Source organism: Zosterops lateralis (assembly GCF_965231275.1).
Source record: "Zosterops lateralis genome assembly, chromosome: 3".
Lineage (NCBI taxonomy): Eukaryota > Metazoa > Chordata > Aves > Passeriformes > Zosteropidae > Zosterops > Zosterops lateralis.
Genome location: NC_139764.1, coordinates 90,273,706 through 90,295,621, shown reverse-complemented (window position 1 = coordinate 90,295,621; position 21,916 = coordinate 90,273,706). Strand labels below are relative to the sequence as shown.

The window sequence follows — 21,916 nt, the reverse complement described above, 5'->3', positions numbered from 1 at the left end:
CATGCGGTCGCGCGTCGTAGCGGCCCGCGCGGGAGGCGGCGCTCTGACCTGGCGGGCTCGCCCGGGCCGTGTCCCGCCGCTCCCGCCGCCGGCCCTGCTCGCCGGGAAGATGGCTGCCGTCCGCAGGGCCCGCAGGGACTCCCGCTGCGTGGTGCGCTTCTCCGACCGAGAACTCTGCTAAGTGCCCCCCGCGGGCAGGGAGGACACACGGAGCGAGCGGGGGGGCAGAGCCCCCGGAACGGGACAGCGCCGCCCGAGCGTCGGCAGCATGGTGAGCGGGCCCGGGCGGCGGGGGCTCGGCCGCCGTGCAGGGACGGCCGGCGGGACCGGCACAGGGGGTGCGTGCGGGGGAGCGGCCCCTGGCCGAAGTGCTGGCAGGCAGCCCTGCCCTGCCCTGCCCAGCCCTGCCCGCCCCTGGGCACAGGGGAATGCCTGTGGGAAGCGTTCCGTGATCCCGCCCCGCCGGCGAGACACGGCCGCCTCCCGCAGAGGATTTAATGAGTGGGGCTGCTTGGTTTTGGAGCGATCTAGCCCTCCCTACCAGCGGATGAACAAAATCCCTGTGTCATTACAGGGGAGCGTGCCCTTCCTTTCCCTTTCTTCCCTCAAAAAATGTGTTGGCATAAAGTCACTTAGTAATTTAAAGGACTCCGTGGGCCATGGACTCGAGTTGAGTTTGTCATTTAACATACCAGAAATACTCTTGGTTCAGTATTGCTTTATTGACTGCGCCGCAATATGGATTCAAGTATCCATGATGAGAACTCGATCATTCAAAGTTAAACCATTTAAATCACACAAGAGGTGTTAAAATGTCTCACCATGGTTTTGAAAACCCTTATTTTTGAACACCGTGTTGTATCTACCACATTTACAGAAAAATAGGGTAGCTTTCTCTTTTTTTTTTATAAAACCAAGAGTAATGTTAGCTGGCAGTCACTGTTTGGCTTTGCCGTGCTTGCTCCTCCCCGAGTTCTGTGTGGTTCACACATAACACAGCTGGTTACACTCTGTTCAACTGGTGACACTCAGCTGCGAACTGCTTCTGATCTTAGTTTTATTTTGCTGAAACAGGGATGAGAACTATTAAGGACCTGATGTTACAGACAGTTTAGTGAGCTGTTTACCTACTCTGAGGAAATCAGCATGCAATTATTGATTGCAAAACAAAACTGAACTGTGCAAATAAACTAGTTCTGCATTTGGCAAATGGTTTCTAAAGCTTTGCAAGCAAATCAGAATTGAATCTACTCAGCTGACATATTTTTTTACAAGTTGCAGCCTAAATCAGATATTTAATTTTGACATGTTACGTTTTGGTGGCTTGACTACTTTCCTCATGGAAAATTAATCAAGCCAATCAGCCAGTACACAGTACGATGTCTTCTTTTCAATCAGGATGAAGTCACTGTGACAGCTGACTTGTATCAGGAGAAAGGCCAGCAGCACAACGATGAGCAATCTAGATTTATCCCCCAGGTAGCAGTTAGAGCACAGTGTTTTGTGAATTTTAGAAACTGTAAGTACAGCGCAGGTATTGTCAGAGTAGGGGCAAGGAGCCAATTTGTACACATTGCAAAGTGCTTTTGCTGTAGTCTCATGAGCTGTCTGCTGGTGAATGTCCTTGCTTCACAGTACCTCTGTTTCCTCACTTGTCTTAGCAAAACCGTAGGGTTTCAGCAGGTCAAATAAATAGTGGAAAGGTTGTTAATAGAGATCAGTTTTCTAGTTCATTCCTATGCAGTGGCAATGTGAATTAAATGCTTTACTGGTAAATTTAGAGGGGTGGCCACTTAGGCTGCTACTACTGCCAGAAGACAGATGTTTGATATGAGAGATAGCAGAACATGCACGCAGTATAGGGAAGGTAATGACAAAACCTTGGTTGTAATCAATTTCATGATGGTTTTTGGTAGCTTTTAGACTGTGGGCCAGGTCGTCATAGTATTTTTGGTTTGAGTTGAGAGCATATTGAACTTTCAAAGACCATCAAATGACATTTTGGATGCAGTTGGTCCACTACCATGTGTGACTGTGACTCAAAAATGAAGAAGTAGGGCAGCTGAATGGAGAGGAGGGGTTGAAAATCAAGAGCTGAACAGATGAGTGAAATATAAAGTTTTTGAATGAGGTAAACTTCATCCAGCTTCCTAGCCTTCTAAATAGTTTCAACACTTAAATCAGTTTGTTTACAGACTTCAGGAGTTAAAGGTTTTAATGGGCGTGCCTTTATGCATAAGAAGATAGTGTGTTGATTTAGTTTAGAAATTGCTAGTTTCTGCATTTTGCAGATAAAACCAGGTTATTCTGCCCAGACTGGAGAACTGACTGGACATAATTCAGCTGTAAACCAGAAGCTGCACTCTTGCACAGACAGAATTAGGCCTTATTTCTGTCAGCCCAGCGCCATAATAATGCACTTAAAGACACCCATTTCAGAGCTACCTCATTCCTAGGCTGGCTCTGCTTGGCCAACAGAATATTCCTGGATGCTAATAATGTAGTAGGACTGTCACAACTCATAGGGCAATAACTGCCTGCAATTAAATTCTGGAATCAAAGTCCATTAAATTTCCAAGTTATTTACTCCTTGCTGCGATTTAATGCCGTTAATGTTTGATAGTGTTCTGGCTCACCTGTTTCCTCTACTGGGAAATTTAAAATGTACAGAAATGAAAAATGAGAATGTAGAAGTAGATGCAGTATCTGTTTATCTTCAGCCAACCAACCATGTCTATGAATTGTAAATGATAAATTATCTGAGACATCAGTGAAAACACTTTTACAGATGACAAGCCAGTAAGTTTGTGGTCATTGGTGAATCTGAAGACATGTGTTAACTCCAGGGAGGTGCTTGTCACCAAGACAAAGAGATTAAAGATTGCCTTCCCATCACATTTGCTAGTATTCTGTAGTTTGATCAGAACTTCCAGGTGCTCTAAAAATGGTATACATTTTCTGAATACAAGAATGCTTTGGTTTCTGCACTTTGATTGTGCAGGAGGTAGAGATTTCTTTTTGAGAGCTTGGTAGAATCTCACTGACAGAATGTCACTTGAAGTCTCTGGGTACAATAGGAAGGAGTGGGAAATAAAACTTTTTTAAGTAGTTGTGATAATGTTGGGTTTGCCTTCTTGTAATCTCACTTCGCACTATCTACTTGCAGAACTATAGATGTGAATTTCAGTGCAGAATGGTAAAAAAACTGGCTTGCTTCAGCTGCAGGATGAGCCTTAAACAAACATCTTAGTCGAGATTTTGGGGTGGTTTTTTCCCCCCTCACTGCCTTCTTGCTGTTGTCATTGCACCAGGCTTGCCACTGGTGCTCAGAATTAGTTTTCCTTTGTTTTAGTGTAGACTCCATAAATCTCAGTATATTTCACTATGATAATTAATTTGCATATTTTTAAGTTTTTCCCTTAAACTAGCCGGCTTAACTTCCTGCATAGAGCCACGTTAGATTTAGTCAAAGGTCTTATTTCAGGTTTTATTTGTTTAACCTGTCACACAGCTGTACTGTAAATAAAACCAACTGTCCAGCTCTCATGCTAGGTTTTTATTTTATTTTCCAACACATTTCTTGTTTAGTTGCACATGTATATATAAAATATCTATTGTTATTCAAAGCGCTTTGTGCTCTTGCAAATATTAAACAAATGAAAACTACTGCTTATCTTTACAATGAGAAGATAGTGATTAAATTTTAATTTGTCGAACAAAGTACATAATTGTTTAATATTGGAGCTTTTGCTCTGTGCTTTGACATAGACACTGAGTGTATTTAGTCAGGTATGCCAGTGTACTGAAGCATGGAAACCTTCAAGTGATACACAGGTAATCTGTGTTGGATTACCATGTCTAAAATGCAAAACCCATCTTCATTGAGTTAATATGGAAGTACAACTGATCTCAGTAATTCTAAAATTAATTTTTATCATGGAAAGGGAAGTATGCCTAATTTATTTTTTTTTAATGTGCATCCATGACAGTCATTCTTTGTGAATGTGCTGTAGGGACTTATGCAGACCTTATAATCAAATTTGTCTGCTCTCTACTAGGCAGAAGCTGAAGAAGATTGTCACGCCGATTTGGTAAGAACCGATGACAATGAAAGATCTGGTGAAGCAAATCTTCAGGTATGTCTCTCATGCTAGTGGATTTTTACAAGCATAGTACTGCTGTGATTTAAACTGCATCACTTATCCTTATTTGATTGCCACACATTTGTTGATCTGACAAATGCTTAATCTGTCTGCCCCTCCAAAAGTGAGATAAATTTTGCGTTGTGTTCCAAATATCAGATTCAGTCTTCAGCTATCTGTGTAGATGAAAAGAAAGCTTGTGACAGGTCTGAAATTTCTTTGAAGAGCTATAGAAATTGGACAGTAGTTTCTGTGATCAAATTCCAGTTTAAGTTGTCACTCCCTACTGGACCAGAAAGCTGATAAAAGCAGTGTAATAGAAAAGTGTGTTCTCTTTCAAGACTAGATTTCTGTGTAGTTGCTCCCCAGACGTTGTGGTAATTGCAAGAGACATGTAAAGTGTGACTTCAAAGATGCTGAAAAAAAAGGCATGGCAAGAAGTGTAACTTGTATTATTGCACAGAGCATAGTCCATACTTTTTAAAAGAGAAAGGAGTAAGGTCTATATTTGTATATTATATAAATGACCATATTGAATATTAGGTAACTTAGAATGCTTGTGTACAAAACCCTGGCTTCTCTAAATTTTAATTTTAAGAGTTAATTGACTTCTTGCATATGATAATTCTGCATAAACAGGAACAAATATGATGTCTGGAAAGATCACTTTTCTATGGGATCTTAGGTCATAACCATAGTACTAACAACCACTTCTTGAAACATCAATTTTTCTTCTGAAGTGAACAGTCCAGGAAAAAGCACTTTTGCTATTGAATGAAACTGAACAAGTACTTATGCACTTTTTAGTTTCAATTTGCCATAAAACAATTGCTAACTCTCTCTCTGTGGCTAAATTCACTGAAGCCATCTAAGTCTTGGAAATGTAAAGCATAGTTGAAATTCTTTTTTGTGTTTGTACTTTATAATTTCCCCTCAGAACTTATACTGTCTGAAGATGTGATATTAAGTAGAATTAATCATGTTTTTAGGCAGAGCTCCAGATGTTCAGAGCTCAGTGGATGTTTGAGCTTGCCCCAGGTGTGAGTTCTAGTGGGCTGGAACCTGTACCATGCAGAGCATCATCAAGAGAACCTGGACTAAAATCTGTTGATGCCAGAGGAAAACAGGAGATAGCAAAAGAGGAAAAGGTACAGAAAAAGATCCATATTTTGAGGTTTTATTGTTTCTGTATTACTGTTTCACTATAACTTTTCTAACAGCTAATGATAAATTAAATCTGGAGAAACAACAGAAGTTACTATCTCGTTATTTCCATACTAATGTGTACACAATCCTACACTGATTTTTCTGGTGTTTATGTTTGCCTTGGTGTCACCTTCACAATCTGCTTTCTGAAGGACTGTAGGTAAGGGGCGAGCAGCAGGAATATAGATAGTTTGTTGACTGGGAATTTCAGTTATGTCTTGTAGCATGTCTTCTCTATGGAATTATTTTGTTATCTCTGTCATAGGTACAGTAGGTAAGATCAAAAACAATTCTAAGTCAAGTGACATTGCCCTTGTATTTATAAGGAATTAAAGAAGTGCTCTGTGTAATTTATTGTGCAGGCTAAAGAACTTTTCCTGAAGGCAGTGGAAGAAGAAAGAAATGGGGCCCTTTATGAAGGTAATGTGGAAGTCCACAATGAGCACCCTTATTGTAGAGAAATCTAACACAATGTGATTTATGGGCAAATCTGCATGGTGCCAGTGAACTTAAACTGCAGGCTAACAGTGGTTTGAGAGCTCCATCATTCAGATAAGCAAACAAACATGCTATAGAAGGAACCATCACATCACAGTTCTAAGGCTGAGGTAAAGCAAAAATGACACCAAGGAAGGAATTTCTAGCTTTCAGGCAAAATAACAGTATCTTGACATACTGCAGTTGAATGGAGCACTGGATTGCTTCTTCCTATAAAACGCTTCTTTATGTGACTTCTGTAACATGAAATAGCATAATAATTAATCAGGGTAACAAGCTATTATTTCCTGTGCTCACAGTTCTCATCATTCTAGTGTGAACAAAACTACTTAATCTGTGGAATGCTTGAATCCTTTGTTATTTGGTCGCAGGGAATTCTTGTGCCCCTTTTTTTTTGGGGGGGGTTTGAGAGGTCTGTTTGGGTTTGGTGGTTTTTGTTGGTTTTGTGATGAACACAGCATGCTAAAATAGTTTTTTCAAGAACTCCTGCAGTAAACATTCAAATCTGATAGTCTGTGAGGTTTGTCATAAATATTTAAAGTGGTTAGGTTGCTTACCTGCACTCTTGCTATCAGCACTAGTAAAAATGGAAATTCAAAGTTTTCTTTCTCATATTTAGTTTTCAGAATCTAGAGGGTAAGAAGTCTGTCCTAACTTCCAAGTCCTGTAGGTCAGGAGTGGAGATACCAATTTTCTGGTTTTTTCATGCAAGAAAGAAAATAAAGCAGAATGTGTGTGTGCCATCCTGCTCAACCACCAGAGGGTTTGGCCACCCGGTTTAAAGTACAAGTGCAAAATAAATTAATATTCATAAATCTGAGAGAACTCTGGAAGCTCCTAAATTCAGCCACGTGCTGAATACAAAATTTCCAGTTCACTATGGGAATTTTCCTTCATTTTCAAGGGATTTCTGGTTGTTGTTTCATATCTCATATTAAGTGAGAGAAATATGAGTACCCTGTAGTTAATAAGATCAGTTGTGTCAGTTTCTAATTTGTTAAGTGTTTTTACAGGGCAAAATTACTTTAGGCTAAGATATGGTGGGTGTTTGGTAAAGGATTAAATGCAGAGTAAAAAAAAATTGTCAGAACTAAAAATCTGGTACATATTTAGGAAATCATGTAGTAGGTTGTGAAGGTTCTTTCTGAATAATTTTTTTTTTAAAAGGGTGAGGAAAGCAGTCTGTTTAAACATTGTGTATATAACATGAAAGCTGTGGCTTCATCTGCTTCAGTGCACTCCTTGTATGTTAAACATAGCAGCAAAGAAACAGTAATATCTAACAGTTCAATTCACAAAAGTATTTCAGAGATCTGGATTGCATGAATATGAATTCATCTTTCTCAATTGAATTTTATTGAGACTTAGAGAAACTAAACTGGACTATTTCTACACATAGATCTATATGAGATTTTAGAGGCATGGTCTTATGCCAGACACAGATATATTACTGAGCACATGTTGAGACATCTGTTTTCAGACCAGGCTTTTATTTGCTGATGTGGCCCAGGTCACCAGAATCTATACCTGCTTCTGAAATCTGCTACCTGATGTTTGTAAAATAGTTACTTGCTGCAGCTTGTTCTTGCTTAAGTACAGTAGAGGCCTTGTCTTAAGATTAAATGCTAAAGTTGAGACTGATCTGTATTTAGCTGGCTGCTGGTATTTCTCATCCTCAGCAGCCAAAGGATACTATTTGTCAGTCACTGGCCCTGACATGTACTCAAGGAAACAGGAATATTTACTAGCCCAAACTTAAGTTTCTCACTCAACAGACAAATTCAGAGCTCCACACTCACTGATGTTTTATTTGAGTTTTGGTTTTAAGAGTCCAAGCTGAAGAATTGCCTTCTGATCTTGGTTTCATGATGTGGGAATACAAAGAAACATAAACATGCATTCGTGGTTTTACTACTGGTGTTAAAATAGATGGAGTATGCATACATTGAATTCATTATAATTAAGAAAGATTCACAGAGCTGATTCAGAAGAAAGACATTCTACAGCTTAAATAACAGTTTGTTGCCGCAGTGATGTTCTTGAACCTCTTTCTCTACTCAGTGTTTGTAGGATCTCTGTAGTGGTAAAGGCAGAAGTATTTTCTGTGTGTGTGTGCAAAGTGTGCAAAACCCAAGCTGTCAGGTTTTCCTTCACATCCCATAGTTTTGTGACTAGGCTGCTTTCCTCACCCTCGGTGTGTTGAGTGGCTTGGTTCTGTGCCTTCTTTAATTTCCAGGGGTTTCCATAGAGAAGTTGATATATTTTGCATCTACTGTTGAAATTTTAAAACGGCAACAATATTTTATTCATCATTCTCACCTTTGTAGTGTTGTATATGTCTGAATGCCTGTTTGTGCTGTACCAGGGACTTAAGCTACCTGTATAATTTTTCTCTTTCATTTAACTTATGGCTAGTTATGGATCTACTGTCTAAAATCTTAACAGCTTGTTGAAAAATCTTTGCGAGTGCTGAGCAACAACCAACATCAGGAGTTAGTAATGTTTTAATGTAAAATTTTCTACTCCATAGTTGAATTTGTTGTAATTAAGGTAAATTTGAAAAAGCTGAAACACATCTGAGATAACTTTATTCTGAAAAAGTACACGAGGTTTTTAGTTTTGAAAACAAGTACTTAATGTTCCTCTCTTCTGTGTTGAATTTAAACCTAACAGTTTAGACTAAGCTTTCTTAGGCAAAGACATTTTCCACCTTTTTAGTGATTTTAGCTGAAACCATGTCTCTGATAACAGTCTTTGCTTTGATAAACTAGTATGGGCATCAGATATGTTTGAACCTCAAACCTTTATTTTCAGCCATCAAGTTTTATCGTCTAGCCATGCAGCTTGTACCTGATATAGAGTTTAAGATCACCTATACACGGTCCCCAGATGGTGATGGAGTTGGAAAGCGGTGGTAAGTATGAAGTTTTACTAATTAAGTGCATAGGACTACTGAAATATGACATTTTGTTTCGGAAGGATATCAGTCTGCTGCTGTAATATGCAGTTTTAAGTCTTTTAGTATCTGGAAAATATACCTACACTCAGCTGACTAGACTATATTTTTCGAAGACAGTAACAGGCTTGTTTGGAGCTAGCTAATTTCAGGGGGAAGAATTACAAATAGTTATGCTGTTACTTAATTTAAAAAGCATCATTCATGATTTTGATTTTCAGATTTAGGATCATATACAAAGTTGTAGATGGCAAAATTAATTAGTTAAAGCTTCATACTAATAAAATAAGCATCTTAATTAAGCAAAGGAATAATCTGTTCTTGTGCTCACATGGCCAGATGATAGCACTTGCAGTAAAGCAATAAATTTAGAAGGTCAGAGATTGCAATCTGAGTAGTCCAGTCCTTCATCATTGCGCTCATCGGAATACCCTCAGCCTCAGTACAGCGGGCGTGTAGTGATGTCCAGCTGGCGTAACCTGAGCCCAAGACTGCTGTTCCAGGCCCTGCAGCCCAATGTAGACAAGCTTATGGAACAGCTTCCCAAATTCTTGCTTACTCATAGCAGCCATTGGTGCTGCTGATAGCTGCATCAAAAAATCAAGAGTTTTAACATGGGGAATGAAAAAGGAAAGCACAGCTCTGTCCCTGTGGTGTGAGTAGCTCAGTCTTGTTGCCCCAGGACAGCACAGCTCCAATGCAGCTGTTGACTTAATATAAAAGAGTTCAAGATGAGCTAAGTGCTTTATTTACATCCATTAGTTTCATTTCTGAATGTGTTGCTGGCATGAAGTCTTTGCTGTGCATTTGTGCACTAGGAAAAGTACTAGATCATGTGCTATAGTCATGTAAAAACCTTGGTTTTCATAGGATTATTTTCTTACTTTAGCATCATTTTCTCTACTCCATTGAGACTCTGACTGAAGCTGGGCAGGAGTGGTCCTTCTGTAAAGCCCAAACATAATTGTCTTCTCTATGATACTTCAAAACCCATTGATAGGTCTACTAGTTGCTTGATTATATTCTCGGCTCATTCTATTAGCTTGTTTAGAGTAGAATCGAATAGTATTAAAAAGTGTTAAATAGTGTTAAAATAGCATTAAAAGGAAGATTTCTTAATTAGCTTGTATACCAAGTCAGGGGAAAGTGTTTTGTGATGTGCTCAAGGAGTTTTATGTTGTTTCTGGTTATTTGGACCAAGCAAGCAGGCAACTATTGAAAGATCATATTATGACATACAACTTAAATTTAGATTTCTATTTTTAATATGGTAATGTTCTTTTATCATTTAGTAATCCTTCAAATCTACTGATGAGTAGCAAGCTTATTGTTTCTCTTCTGCTATCTTGTTCTGGCTCCTGAAATTTATTATTTCTGCCTATTTACAGAATAGGTACAAAAGTAGTTTTCCTTCATTACTGTTAAATAAACCCACCAAGGGTCACTCTTTAGTGAATAACACAAGCATGAAAAATAATCCTTAATTGTTTCCAATATCTGACATCATGAGAAGGATTACAAAACACAACTTTTCATTAGCATCACTTTATTTCCCGCGTATGCCATATCTTAGACAAAGTAAAAGATAAGATTTGTCTTTTCATGAGGTCAAGAAATTCTTCAGTGACTTCAATAAAAAAAACTCAAATACAAAAAAACTGGAATGAGAATTCAATGAAAAAACCTCAGTTGTTACTCTCAGATGTAATCCAGCAATATCTTAATGACCTTGATCATATTTCAGTAGTTGTTTTATTGTATGATGAAATGAGATTGCTTTAAAAACATACAGGAAGCAACTCTATTGAATGAGAGTAAGGCAGTGGATTGATGCCAAGATGAGGACATCTGTTGGTATGTTTTGTCCAATATTACAGTGTTGGCATTGCCCCTTTTCTAGTGTTGAGGATAGCAAAGAAGATGACAAAATGGCAGATCTCCTGACAGATTTCCAGCAGCAGTTAGCTCTTCAGGAATCTTCAGTCAAACTTTGTCAGCCTGAAGTTTATGTCAGCCAGACCCACATCTCAGGTAAGAGTTAAGATATGCTGTAAGAGTTGAGAGGCAGAATTTGTATAGACATTTCACTTTATTAAAACATTTGTCTCCTTCATTGAAAAGCCACCTTTGAAGGAGTGCTGCATACATTATCACTTTATTTACTTCTGTAGTTAGATACAAAGGAGAAAAAAATATCAACTCGGTAAACAAATGTTCTCATACAAGATCTTGTCTTTATCACACAAGCTTTTTCCATCTAGTATTTCTGAGTAGAATTTTCAGGATCAGAGGCATCCTTAAAAGTAGCAACTTCTAGGAATGGACTTGCTGAAGTAAGTGTATTCCAGTTCCTTTGGTTTGGTTCAATTATTGGTTCAAATACAATTATTATTACAATTTTTACGTGTGACTAAGAGACAATTGTTTTGTAGACTATGCATCTTTACATTTCTTGATTTTATCTGATTCTGTATGAGATTTTTGCAACAAGTGTGTTTCCAGGGTCAGAAAGACTATATAATAAAACTAGAAAGTCTTTTGAAGGTTAATGACTTTCAGTGCTTCAGTTCTACAACAGTTATCTTGAGACTTCCTTATGAGATCTAAATTGTAGAGGATGTATATGAACTATGATCTCTCTTAAAAACAGATGCCTTTGTTCTGCATCCTAAATTATCAGTTGCACTTTGAAATCTTGGCCTGATCGCTTTTGTTCTGGTCAAGGAAAGAAAATAAAGTAAGTGAAGCAAATCAAAACATAAAGAAAACAAGGTTTTAAACATTATTTTATTTTAATAACTGATGCATTGTACACTTGGGAAAATGTATTTCCTTTTTTTGCCAGTAAACACAAGATGTTGCAGACATTACTCTAAAATGATCTCAGGAGATATGTCCTTTGAGCAGCAATATTGGTCTCTTTCTAGATTTATATTCTACTTTCCAGCCAGTCCTGTGTTATAGTATGTTTTTTACTGACTTCTATAGCAGAATGAAAATTTTTAAAAAAATCACATCTGCTTCAGAAGTTAGTAGGCTGAAAAGGAGCAAAAGGATCCTTTATGGACATCACATCTAATCTATAGTGACCTTTTAAGTTAAATTTTTTTGTTTGTTTGTTTTTGGTTTTTTTTTTTTTGTTTTTTTTTTTTTTTTTGTTTTTTTTTTTGTTTTTTTTTTTTGTTTTTTTTTTTGTTCTCTGGCATTGGGCTACAATGTGAAATGTAGGATTTTTTTAATGGAAAGTCAAAAGCCAGACCTAGAATTATAAATAACCTGTTGATTTACAGGTTGTGTCTAACTAGGATTTCTTTTCACTTTTTAGCGTTGCCTATGGAAGTACTGATGTACATTTTCCGATGGGTGGTTTCAAGTGACTTGGATCTAAGATCATTGGAGCAATTATCTCTTGTTTGTCGAGGATTTTACATTTGTGCCAGGTATTGAAGATAATTTATCTAGGGTGAAACTTCTCTTTGCGCTAAGTATGTCCTGCTTTTCCTTCCCATGGACATTTTCATGTTAAGCTCCTCAGTGCTAATCAGTTTTTGAATACACTACAAAATGATATGTGAGATAGATGACTTTACTGTAATAAAAATCTATCAGAAAGTATTACTTGCTCTACCTTGTTTGCAAATTAGTGTTTCAGGTCTCCAGAATATGGTCTGTTATGTTGTCATCTTCATATAGCCACACAGAGAAGTGCCAGGGTGCTGCAGTGTTGTGGTTCTGTACTTGGATGAAGATGATGCTCTGTTCTTCTGTTTCACTGGGAAGAGGAAAAGGCTTTCAAACACTCCAGGATTAAGTAAATTAGTCCAGGGTTTTAAAATATGAGCTACTTTTGTTCAAGAAAGTTTCTTTTAGTTGCATCCAAACTAAGTACAAGAGTGTTATTTTGATAAATAAAAGCTTAACAGGGTTTGTAGGGAAGTTATGGTGTTTGCTTTTTTCTCATTTTCACTAGAGATCCTGAAATTTGGCATCAAGTTTGTTTGAAAATATGGGGCAGGAGCTGCAATAAACTTGTTCCATATGCCTCTTGGAGGGACATGTTTTTGGAGAGGCCTCGCGTTCGATTTGATGGTAAGCTGTACTTTTGAAGTAGTTCTAACTGTGTGTGACAGAAACAGTCAGGTGGGTTTGATGTTTATGACATGGCTGTTGTTAGACCTAATCTGAATTTGTTTGTGCTTTTCAATTTGTAGAATATTTGCAAAGAGAAAGGAAAGGTGCAAGGAATGAAAATAAAAACTTCTATGTATTTAAGTAACAAAACCATTGAAGTAACAAAACTCAAAGGTTTTAAATTATTGGCTTTTTCATCATAAATTATTTTATGTACTTAGTTTTTGTTCATATACCTTCTTTTTCTGTAGGTGTATATGTCAGCAAGACAAAATATATACGTCAAGGAGAACAGTCTCTTGATGGTTTCTACAGAGCATGGCACCAAGTGGAATATTACAGGTAGAGCTGTAGTACAATGAGTGAGTGAAATGTTTCTCTCTTAAGTTCTTTAAATACACCCCTGGCTATCACAGATGATAATCATTCTGTAAAACTGAATGGGACTGCTACAGTGTGTAAAGCAATGTGTATTTTTTGAGAATAGGTTTTAGAAATGGGATTTATTATGATAATTAGAAATGAGCTTAGAAGCATATTTCATCCTCACCTAAACCTTGTCACGTGGTGAAAGCTTGAATGCTTACAACAGTTAATACTTATCTACAGATTTCTTTCCCTAAACAACTTTTGCTTTACATATCTGATGTAACACATGACACAATTCAGCAAAGATTATACAAGATTAGTCATTTAGCATGTGTGTAATCAGTTGTAAAAATCAAGAGGCTGGGCTTTGTCATCTTGCTGTAAATGCTTTGCCATTTGTTTTCTCAGCATGTTGTTTTGCTGTTGTTCTTCTTGCTGCTCTCAGCATTTGTTTCATTCTGCTGTCCCTTCTGAGGCTGGAAGCTGTTCATAGAAACTATTGCACCTGATGGCTATTGCTGTAGTCTCAAACATTAGCACGGTACTTGAGAACTGTAAAAATCAATCAGATTCCAGAACCTGAAAAAGTCCATATAACATTGATAATTCTGTAATGATACAGTAACTGAGATTTTGTTGCACTGGTTTCAGTGGATAGGAATGGAGAAACTTCAGGTCAGTTTTGATTCCAGGGTAGCCTATCTTGCTTTGATAGAGGGGACAAAACTTCATAACTCTTCATAACTTCCTCTTTCAGTATTCATAACTCTCTTTTGGTTTCTGATCTCTTTTTTTCTGTTATGTGTGAAGAAATGTGTTTTCAAATGCTATTACCAATTAAGTTTTAAGTCCTTCTGGGTAACATCCTGTTATTTTAAAAGCAAACAAACAGGGAAAAAAAACAGGAAAAGGATATATTTTTTAGGTTTGCATTGTGTAATTATGTTTTTGCAGGTATTTGAGATTCTTTCCAGATGGTCAAGTTATGATGCTAACAACTCCTGAAGATCCTCAATCTATAGTTCCTCGCTTACGGACTAAAAACACAAGGTTATTGAAATAAAGTATTTGGCTCTACAGTTTTCATTTTGCTTTTACCTAGCAATTTCTATTTACTTTTGTCTCAGATTCTATATCCTGGCTTAGCAAAACAATGTTATTTATATTGTGTTATAGATGTTTATAATTCTCTCCTAAGAACTAGAAAAAATCTTGATCTTCATGCAAAGACATCTTTCATTTTAGGGTCCCGATATTGTAATTAGATTTCTTTTGTAGGTTATGTGATTTGAATTTTTTAAGGCAAGTAGATGGAACAATCCTTTTAAAGATACTATTTTGTTACTGGCTGCCTTCTCACACTTCCTTAACTGAAGAAAAGTGAAAATTACAGTGTTTTTGATGTTTGGACATAAAAACATAGAAAATCATTGCAACTTCAACAGGTTTGAGCTGTTCACCAGAAATCTGTAAATATTTAGCAGTAGGCTAGGTAGAACCAACTAACTTACCTTTATGTCCTGTTTGGGAAAATTAGAAGCAATTTTCCAAAATGTTTTCACCATTTAATATTATCAATGAGCCTTTAGTGAATGGAAATAAGAAACAGTTTATATAATTATGCTATGTAGTCAGTCTTTGTTTCATTGCTGATATTTGTATTATAAGAACATCACACTTTTGAGACACAGTATTTTTATATCCTTGACATTATCCTCCTTTTTAACCTTCCAGAACAGATGCAATCTTGCTTGGCCATTATCGCCTTTCCCAGGAAACAGACAATCAAACCAAAGTATTTGCTGTAATAATGAAGAAAAAGGAAGAGGTAGGTAGAAGAATAGAGTTGAGGAGAAATAGATTAACAAGATTTTACTAAGATGGAGTGTTTTAAGGGACCTAAAAATTTGCCTTACACCAAAAGATTAAAAAATCAATTTAATTTTTTAAACAGTTTAAAAATAAAATATACATAAATAAGCATGGCAATGTCTCTTATATTTGTCCCCAAATCTGTAATAATTTGTTGAGGCAAATGAGTATCTGGTTCAAATTTAAACAGTTGTTCTCGCCCTTAGACTTAATTTCAGTTTAGGGTGCTATTAGGTGTCAACATTGTTAATAGGAAAAAAGGATGAATAGGTCATTTTCTGAGAACAGATTTGACTGTGTGCAGTTATGTTCAACAACATTTAGTAAAACTAGATAAGCAGTATTTGTTAATTGAACTCTGAGAGATTTGATCAATCTGATTACCGAAGTGCTAGTCAGTAGAAACTTATGAAGAGTGTTACGGTGAGTATGCACAGTTGCGTGGTGTCCTGCATTCTTCTTTTGCTTTCTGTGAAAACTTCTTCCATCATTAACATAGACATTTGTGTATGTTGAAGGAACAGTAGTACTTGTTTTTAAGTATGAGAGTTTTACCAATCTGGTCCCACAGTTACTTAGGATAAATAGTTGCACAATGTGTTCTTTGTAGGTCATGAGACTTCTTATTTCTCTGTACAGAAACCAGTTGATTACCACAAATACAGATATTTCCGCCGAGTTCCTGCTCAAGAAACAGATCACAGTTTCCATGTAGGACTTCAGTTGTGCTCCAGTGGGCGCCAGAGGTTCAACAAACTTGTGTGGATACATCATTCTTGTCACATCACTTGCAGGTGAGTAAATGGAGAACAAGAGCAAAGGATACTAAGCTGTAGAATTAAAGATGATATTAATTTGTCCAGTACTAAGTACAGAAAATGTAAAGAGTCTGAGACTTAGCTAGCTTTAACAGAGTGTTACGAAAACATTAACTGGTTGTGATTTGAAATACCATAATGAACTTTTATGTAAAGAAATCCCAAGGTTTTAGCAACCTATTTTAATGATAATAGGAAGTTTCTGAAGTAGTATAACTGTATTATTTTAGCTTTTTAAAGGATTCGTGCAAAGTGTTTGATTTCAGAACTGAATCAGGGTTGAATAACTTAATGTGGTGCTAGTGAGAGGGTGTGGAAAGCATGTATTCATTAATATATATATCTTTTCCACTGTGGATGTGCAGACTAAAGATGTCTGTATTTGTCATGTGATAACTCTAATGTTATTAACTGTATAATTCAGCAGTGCAGATTATGGGCATGTGACCAACTGTTCTGATCACTTACCATGCAGGAGCCCTTACCACTATTCTTGCACCTGACACTTAAAATTACTGGCAAGTTGGCTTTCCAGATGTTTGATGTCGGCAGTTAGGGTGGATTTAGGCCTTGTCTTCCAAAGTTCTTAATATTCAGTGTTTTTATAGGAACATAGCTCAGTTATTGACCTGTGGGAATATAAATACAGGAAGTAAACTAGTGAGGGTTGGGAGTATAGGTAACTTCCATAAACAGAAAATTGCTTTTGTAAAAGCTAACATTGTCATACCTAATTTACATTGCAGACATTCTTTTCAGTGTGAAGTTTCTTTACTGCTCAGGTCTTGGAGCTCATAATAAGAGTGGAAAGGGAAAGTGGTTTCTTAGGTATAAATGTAGAAGTGGATTCTGTATAGTGTGATTCAGCTAATACTCAAATGCTTTCAGAACAAGGCATTACAAAAGACACTATTCCAACTGTAGTGGATGCATGCACTGTGCTATGGAACATGACTGCATAAGGGATTCAAACAGCAACTTGTGTCTAATTTAACTTTTACAAATGCTCTTTGCAGATCGACTGGTGAGACAGCTGTAACTACTTTTGACATTGACAAAATGTACACCCCTTTGTTCTTTGCACGAGTGAAGAGTTTTACTGCATATTCAGAAAAGCCTCTCTGAGAAACACCACCTCCTCTCACAACTTTTGCATGAGTAAAAGGTTGTAGCTAATAAGCATTTAAGTTATAAATGTGTATATATTTGGAGCATTTTAAAATTCTGGGAAATTTTTTGAAGGCAGTATGTTCTATTTGATTGTGAATGGCTGGGATTTTGTTTTGAGATCAAGCTTATGAGTGTTAAACACCTTTTATTTGTGATAAGAATTTGATAACAAAGTTTTGTTTTGTTGTGTTCAGTTTTTTAAAAATCTTTAAAATCAAAAAATTTTTAAATCAGTCTGCTTAAAATGTGACTCTTCATCTGCCTAGACTCCGATTCGTTCAAAAGGAATCAATAGGAAAATCTCACTGTCCATGGGACAGTGTGTATGGTCTCTGGTGAAGACTTGAAATGTGAAAAGGGAGAAAGTTGTCATCTGTTAAACTGTGTGACTTGAAAGAACTTCAAATAAATGTTTTCTTTAAATTAAACTTATTTGTTTGCCTTTAAGATCTGGCATTTTGTTGATATCAACGTTAAGGAAAAACAGTTAAGGGCAAGCAAGCAAGCACAAAATACAAGATTTAACTGCAGAGGTACATGCCCACCAATGCAGTGGTGTCAGTTGGTCATCAGTGTAATTTCATCTTGGTAGAAGTTCAGTGGAGCCTGCCTTCTCCACAGGATTGTGCATGGAGGGGAGAGGGATACAGGCAATGAGTTGTTCCCTTGTACTGTAGGATGAGTTTGCAGGTGTGTGGCCCTGCTTGGCGAGTGTCACAGTGCAGGGGTGAAGTGCTGGTGTGTACTGCTTGTGCACTGGCCTGGTGAGAATAAACAGGTCAGCAGGGCTCACTTGGACATGATTGTAACATGCTACAACCCATCTAACCTTGCCACACGTGCTGTAAACCCTTTGAGCATTTGTTTTACTAAGATAAATTTTGAGGCTGCTGTAGATGTTCAGGTGCTGTGTACTGCTAATCATGAAGTGTTCCTTGAGGTCTGGTGCAGGTACTGTACGCTGCTTCTCCTGCATATATCGCTTGGGGGTGTAGTGCAGACATTGTAATGCTGCTTATTATGTGTGTATCTTGGATCCTGGAAGAACTGGAGCTTTTTAGTGTAGGGGTTTTTTAAGCCATTTTGCATAATTTACCTTTGACCATCTTGTTTCAAAATACTGACCTGGACTTGAGGACTAAAATGTGAAAGTTGTGGAAAAAACTATACTTGTTCTATAATTTATAAACTGTATCTTTGCAAGGAGCTACATGATTAAAAAATACATCAATAAATCATTTTGAACATGCAATCCCTTGCAATTTCTTATTTTCTCAAGAAATCCTTACTTTCATACAGTTAATGGTGATTAGTTATGAGCTACCACACATAAACTACATGCCAGGCAGGATTGACAGGTAGAAGTAACTTCTTAATGACTTCTTGTGACGCTACTTACAGGTTATCTGAGAAAAGTAGAGAAGTTTTCAGGTGCATGAGTTCTCAATAAGGATGTGTATATCTGAAAGTTGTTGTGTCTAGCTACTGTAATAAGGCTCTGCCTACAAGACTTTGGTCTGTGTCTTTAGACTGCAGTTTCACTATCACTTCATACAACAGAATGTATAATAAGGAGCCTGTTGTGTTCTCATTGCTCAAAGGAAAAGCAACTGCTTAGAATATCAGCTTCATGTTTTGAAATATTGCAAAGTTTCTAAACAGGAAATTGTTTATTGCCTACACTTTTTGTTGAGGGTGAAAGGTAAAGGTGATTCTGCCTGCTGAGAAGTGTCAGAGTTTTGCCACAAGAGTCAGTTGATGATACTGATTATTAGTTTAGATACAGTCTTGTCCAGCAAGCAAGTTGGATGTAATAGAGGAGCCTTTTAACTCTGAGCTCTTTTTATATCAAGATTTAGTTGCTTCTTCTGACCTTTTGTTTTTCCTTGTTTTTGCCCTATATTAGAATAGGCATAAGGGAAACATAGCTAGTTACAAATAGAGATGTTGATTCAGCAGAAGTCTCAATTAATGATTATTTTGAGATTATATGATACATAATCTCAAAATAAAAGTTATATTATTCACCAGGAAAATGATAAAAGATATATTATTCACAAAGAAAATTATGTGAGCCTTCTGTATATGAGACTGAGGTGTGATGAATATGCTTGCATTAAGTGATTTAAGAGTCGGGCTAGTTTTGTGTTTTGAAATGGTTAATGAGCAGATGCTATTACTGTTTGTTCGTGTACAGCTATTAAAATAGCACCTGTTTCAGCAAAGAATTGGTGACTAGTTGCTTTTTCTTCATTCTCTATAGTGTTTTTCAGTAGTCCAAGGCTCTAATTGCTAGAGGATCTATGTTTTTATAATTTAGTTTTATTGTCCTTGTAATTATCATACAATGACATTAGTTGGTATAACTAGTTTATTGTTGTGAAATTGTCCTTTTACTAACTGTATTAGTGACTTGACTAAAAGAATAAGGTGTGCACCTATACAGTCCTTTTTCCCAAGAGTTTACTGAAGCAGTTGAGACAAGTTCACGTATAAAAATCAAAGTGGGGCTATAAAAGGTGACAGAAACATCATTATTAGAACTGTAGATCTCTTGTATACATTGAATTAAAGACAGCAGAGTCCACACTTTAGTGTAGAGAAGAGGCTGAGGTGATCAGATGTTACACTGATTTGTCTCAGTCTGATTGGAGATTAGCATCAGTTAAACCTTTTGTGTAAAGAGACAATGTAATTCAGCATCCTGAGCAAGGAACCAGTGAGTAGACATTGTCCAGCTGCTACTTCAGCTCCTGAGTCACTTTACAGCCCTGAGCCAAGCTGATCAGGATATAAAAAAACATGTGGTGTTTACATGAGGTTCTTTAATGGAAGAGAACAATAGACTCTGTTTTGTTTGGGGTTTTTTTAATTCAAAAGAATTCACTTGGAATGTGTGCCAGGGTATTTGGAAACTTTGGTTGTCTTTAAAATGGCTGAAGTACTGAGGTGTGTCACCATTTTTTTCTACAGCTCAATATGAGAAAAACACAAAAGCTGCTATACATTTGTGAAATTTGGATTTCAGAAATTACTGTTACCTATGCTACTTAGTCTTACTAAAACCTGTAGAGAAATCAAAGATTTCCATTTGATTGTTACTCGGTATGGATTCAAGCTTTGTCCTTTATGCTAAGACTAGCAGCTTGCTTATTATGATGACTTAATTAAGCATTATTGTTTGCTTAAAAGGAACAGTTAATACCTTTGCCTTGCCTCTGGTCCAGAGTCTAGTTCCTGAGTCCTTAAAACAACTATTGGAGCCAGAAGTCCTATATAATACTGACTGAAACAAAGGATTGGGAAGAGAAACAAGAGTGTTATTGAATGGAACTTCTGAGGATATATAAAAGTGACATTTTCTCTTAGCTAAAACTGTTTTCAGTTCTGGTAGTGTAGCCCATTTGAAAGGTGCATCGTGCTGGTGTGTACCCATCATTCAAGGCAGTAACAGAGAGGTGTTAACTTCGCAGTATAGAGCAACTCAATGGAACACATGTTCAGAGTATGAATAGGAAAAAAAGCATGGAGTATGACTGCCTCTGAAGACAACATTCCTGCATCTTTTGGGATTGCCATCCTTCCTTGGCAACTGCAAGTTTTTTGACATCTTTTGAAGATACTTGTAGGGTGTTTATTAAGTTAGCCTCAGAATGCATTATGAGAAACAGCTGGATATGATTCAGAGGTAAGGAAACTAAGACTATTAAATCCTGCCAAATTAAATACTTCTTTAATGTGAAAGGCCAAGATGACTAGACATTTTTTCCACACATTTTATTTCTAAAGGAATGAATTTCCCCGTACATATAAGAACCATGACTCCTACATTTCCATACTAAATTTACACACTTGGTAAATTTCTTTTAAGTAATTTTATTTCCATGACGGTAGGAGATTGCTAAAGTTGCTAAAACAAAAGTTCTGCCTGGTTGGTTTAATTTCCGAACTTTTTTTTTTAAGGAATTTGCCTGCTTGATTTTTTCCTCTTTTAAAATTTATTTTATTCCTGAGATAGTGCTGACCCTGCAGGTTGTTGCAGCTTAGTACTAAACAAGAGCTTTGGGATGCAGCTTCCTTGTGTTTCCCGGGGCAGTGCACACTGTTGCTGTTGTGCTGTGAGGTGGCTTGTCACAGTGTGAAGCTTTCCTTTATACTTCATAAACTAAGTGTATTTATTTTCCCCTACAACTTACTTAAAGTTTTGAAACGTTCCAGAAAAAATAGAGGAAATGGACTAAGGAATCATTACACATTAGGTTTAGTCTGGCGGACATTTGTCCCATGATGTTTCTGCACTAGGAAGACATTCACAATAACAGAACTGAATGGGGATAAACAGAAGGGCCAGTTCTTAGAAGGGATTTCGATTATCTGAATCAAGGAATCATGGCTTCCAAATGGGATCTGAGGCAGCTAATTTGAAAAGTTATATGATAATGGATGATGCACTGAAAAGAAGTGCCACTTGAAGAGTGTACATTCCCGAAGCAGGAGTCATCCTTTCAGTCCCTTCCCTGCTCTGAACATTTCCGTTCAGTCTGTTTGCTGGGGCAAGGTTGGTGGCCCCAGCCAGGGCCAAGCAGACATGCTTTTTGGGTTTTTGGACATCCTGCCCTGCAGTATGTGCAAGTAATCTATTTGTTATAGAACAGCTTTAATAAGGAATAACAAAAATCTCCCCATAACCCTGTAAAACTGGTAAACATGGATGTGAATGGGATGCCTCAGTGAGAGTAGAGAGGTGAACCCAT

At 37.2% G+C, this 21,916-nt stretch overlaps 1 protein-coding gene across 1 annotated transcript; it reads left to right on the top strand.

The window, feature by feature from the left end:
- The first annotated feature begins 76 nt into the window (after positions 1-76).
- Positions 77-18,401, top strand: FBXO9 (F-box protein 9). Its single transcript, XM_083856762.1, has 13 exons — positions 77-271; positions 4,059-4,136; positions 5,132-5,290; positions 5,711-5,768; positions 8,661-8,760; positions 10,703-10,833; positions 12,128-12,242; positions 12,773-12,891; positions 13,185-13,275; positions 14,257-14,352; positions 15,037-15,130; positions 15,814-15,968; positions 17,009-18,401. Exons 1-13 carry the CDS (start codon positions 269-271, stop codon positions 17,115-17,117), a joined length of 1,308 nt encoding a protein of 435 aa, XP_083712888.1. The 5' UTR covers positions 77-268; the 3' UTR covers positions 17,118-18,401.
- Positions 18,402-21,916: the final 3,515 nt, after the last annotated feature.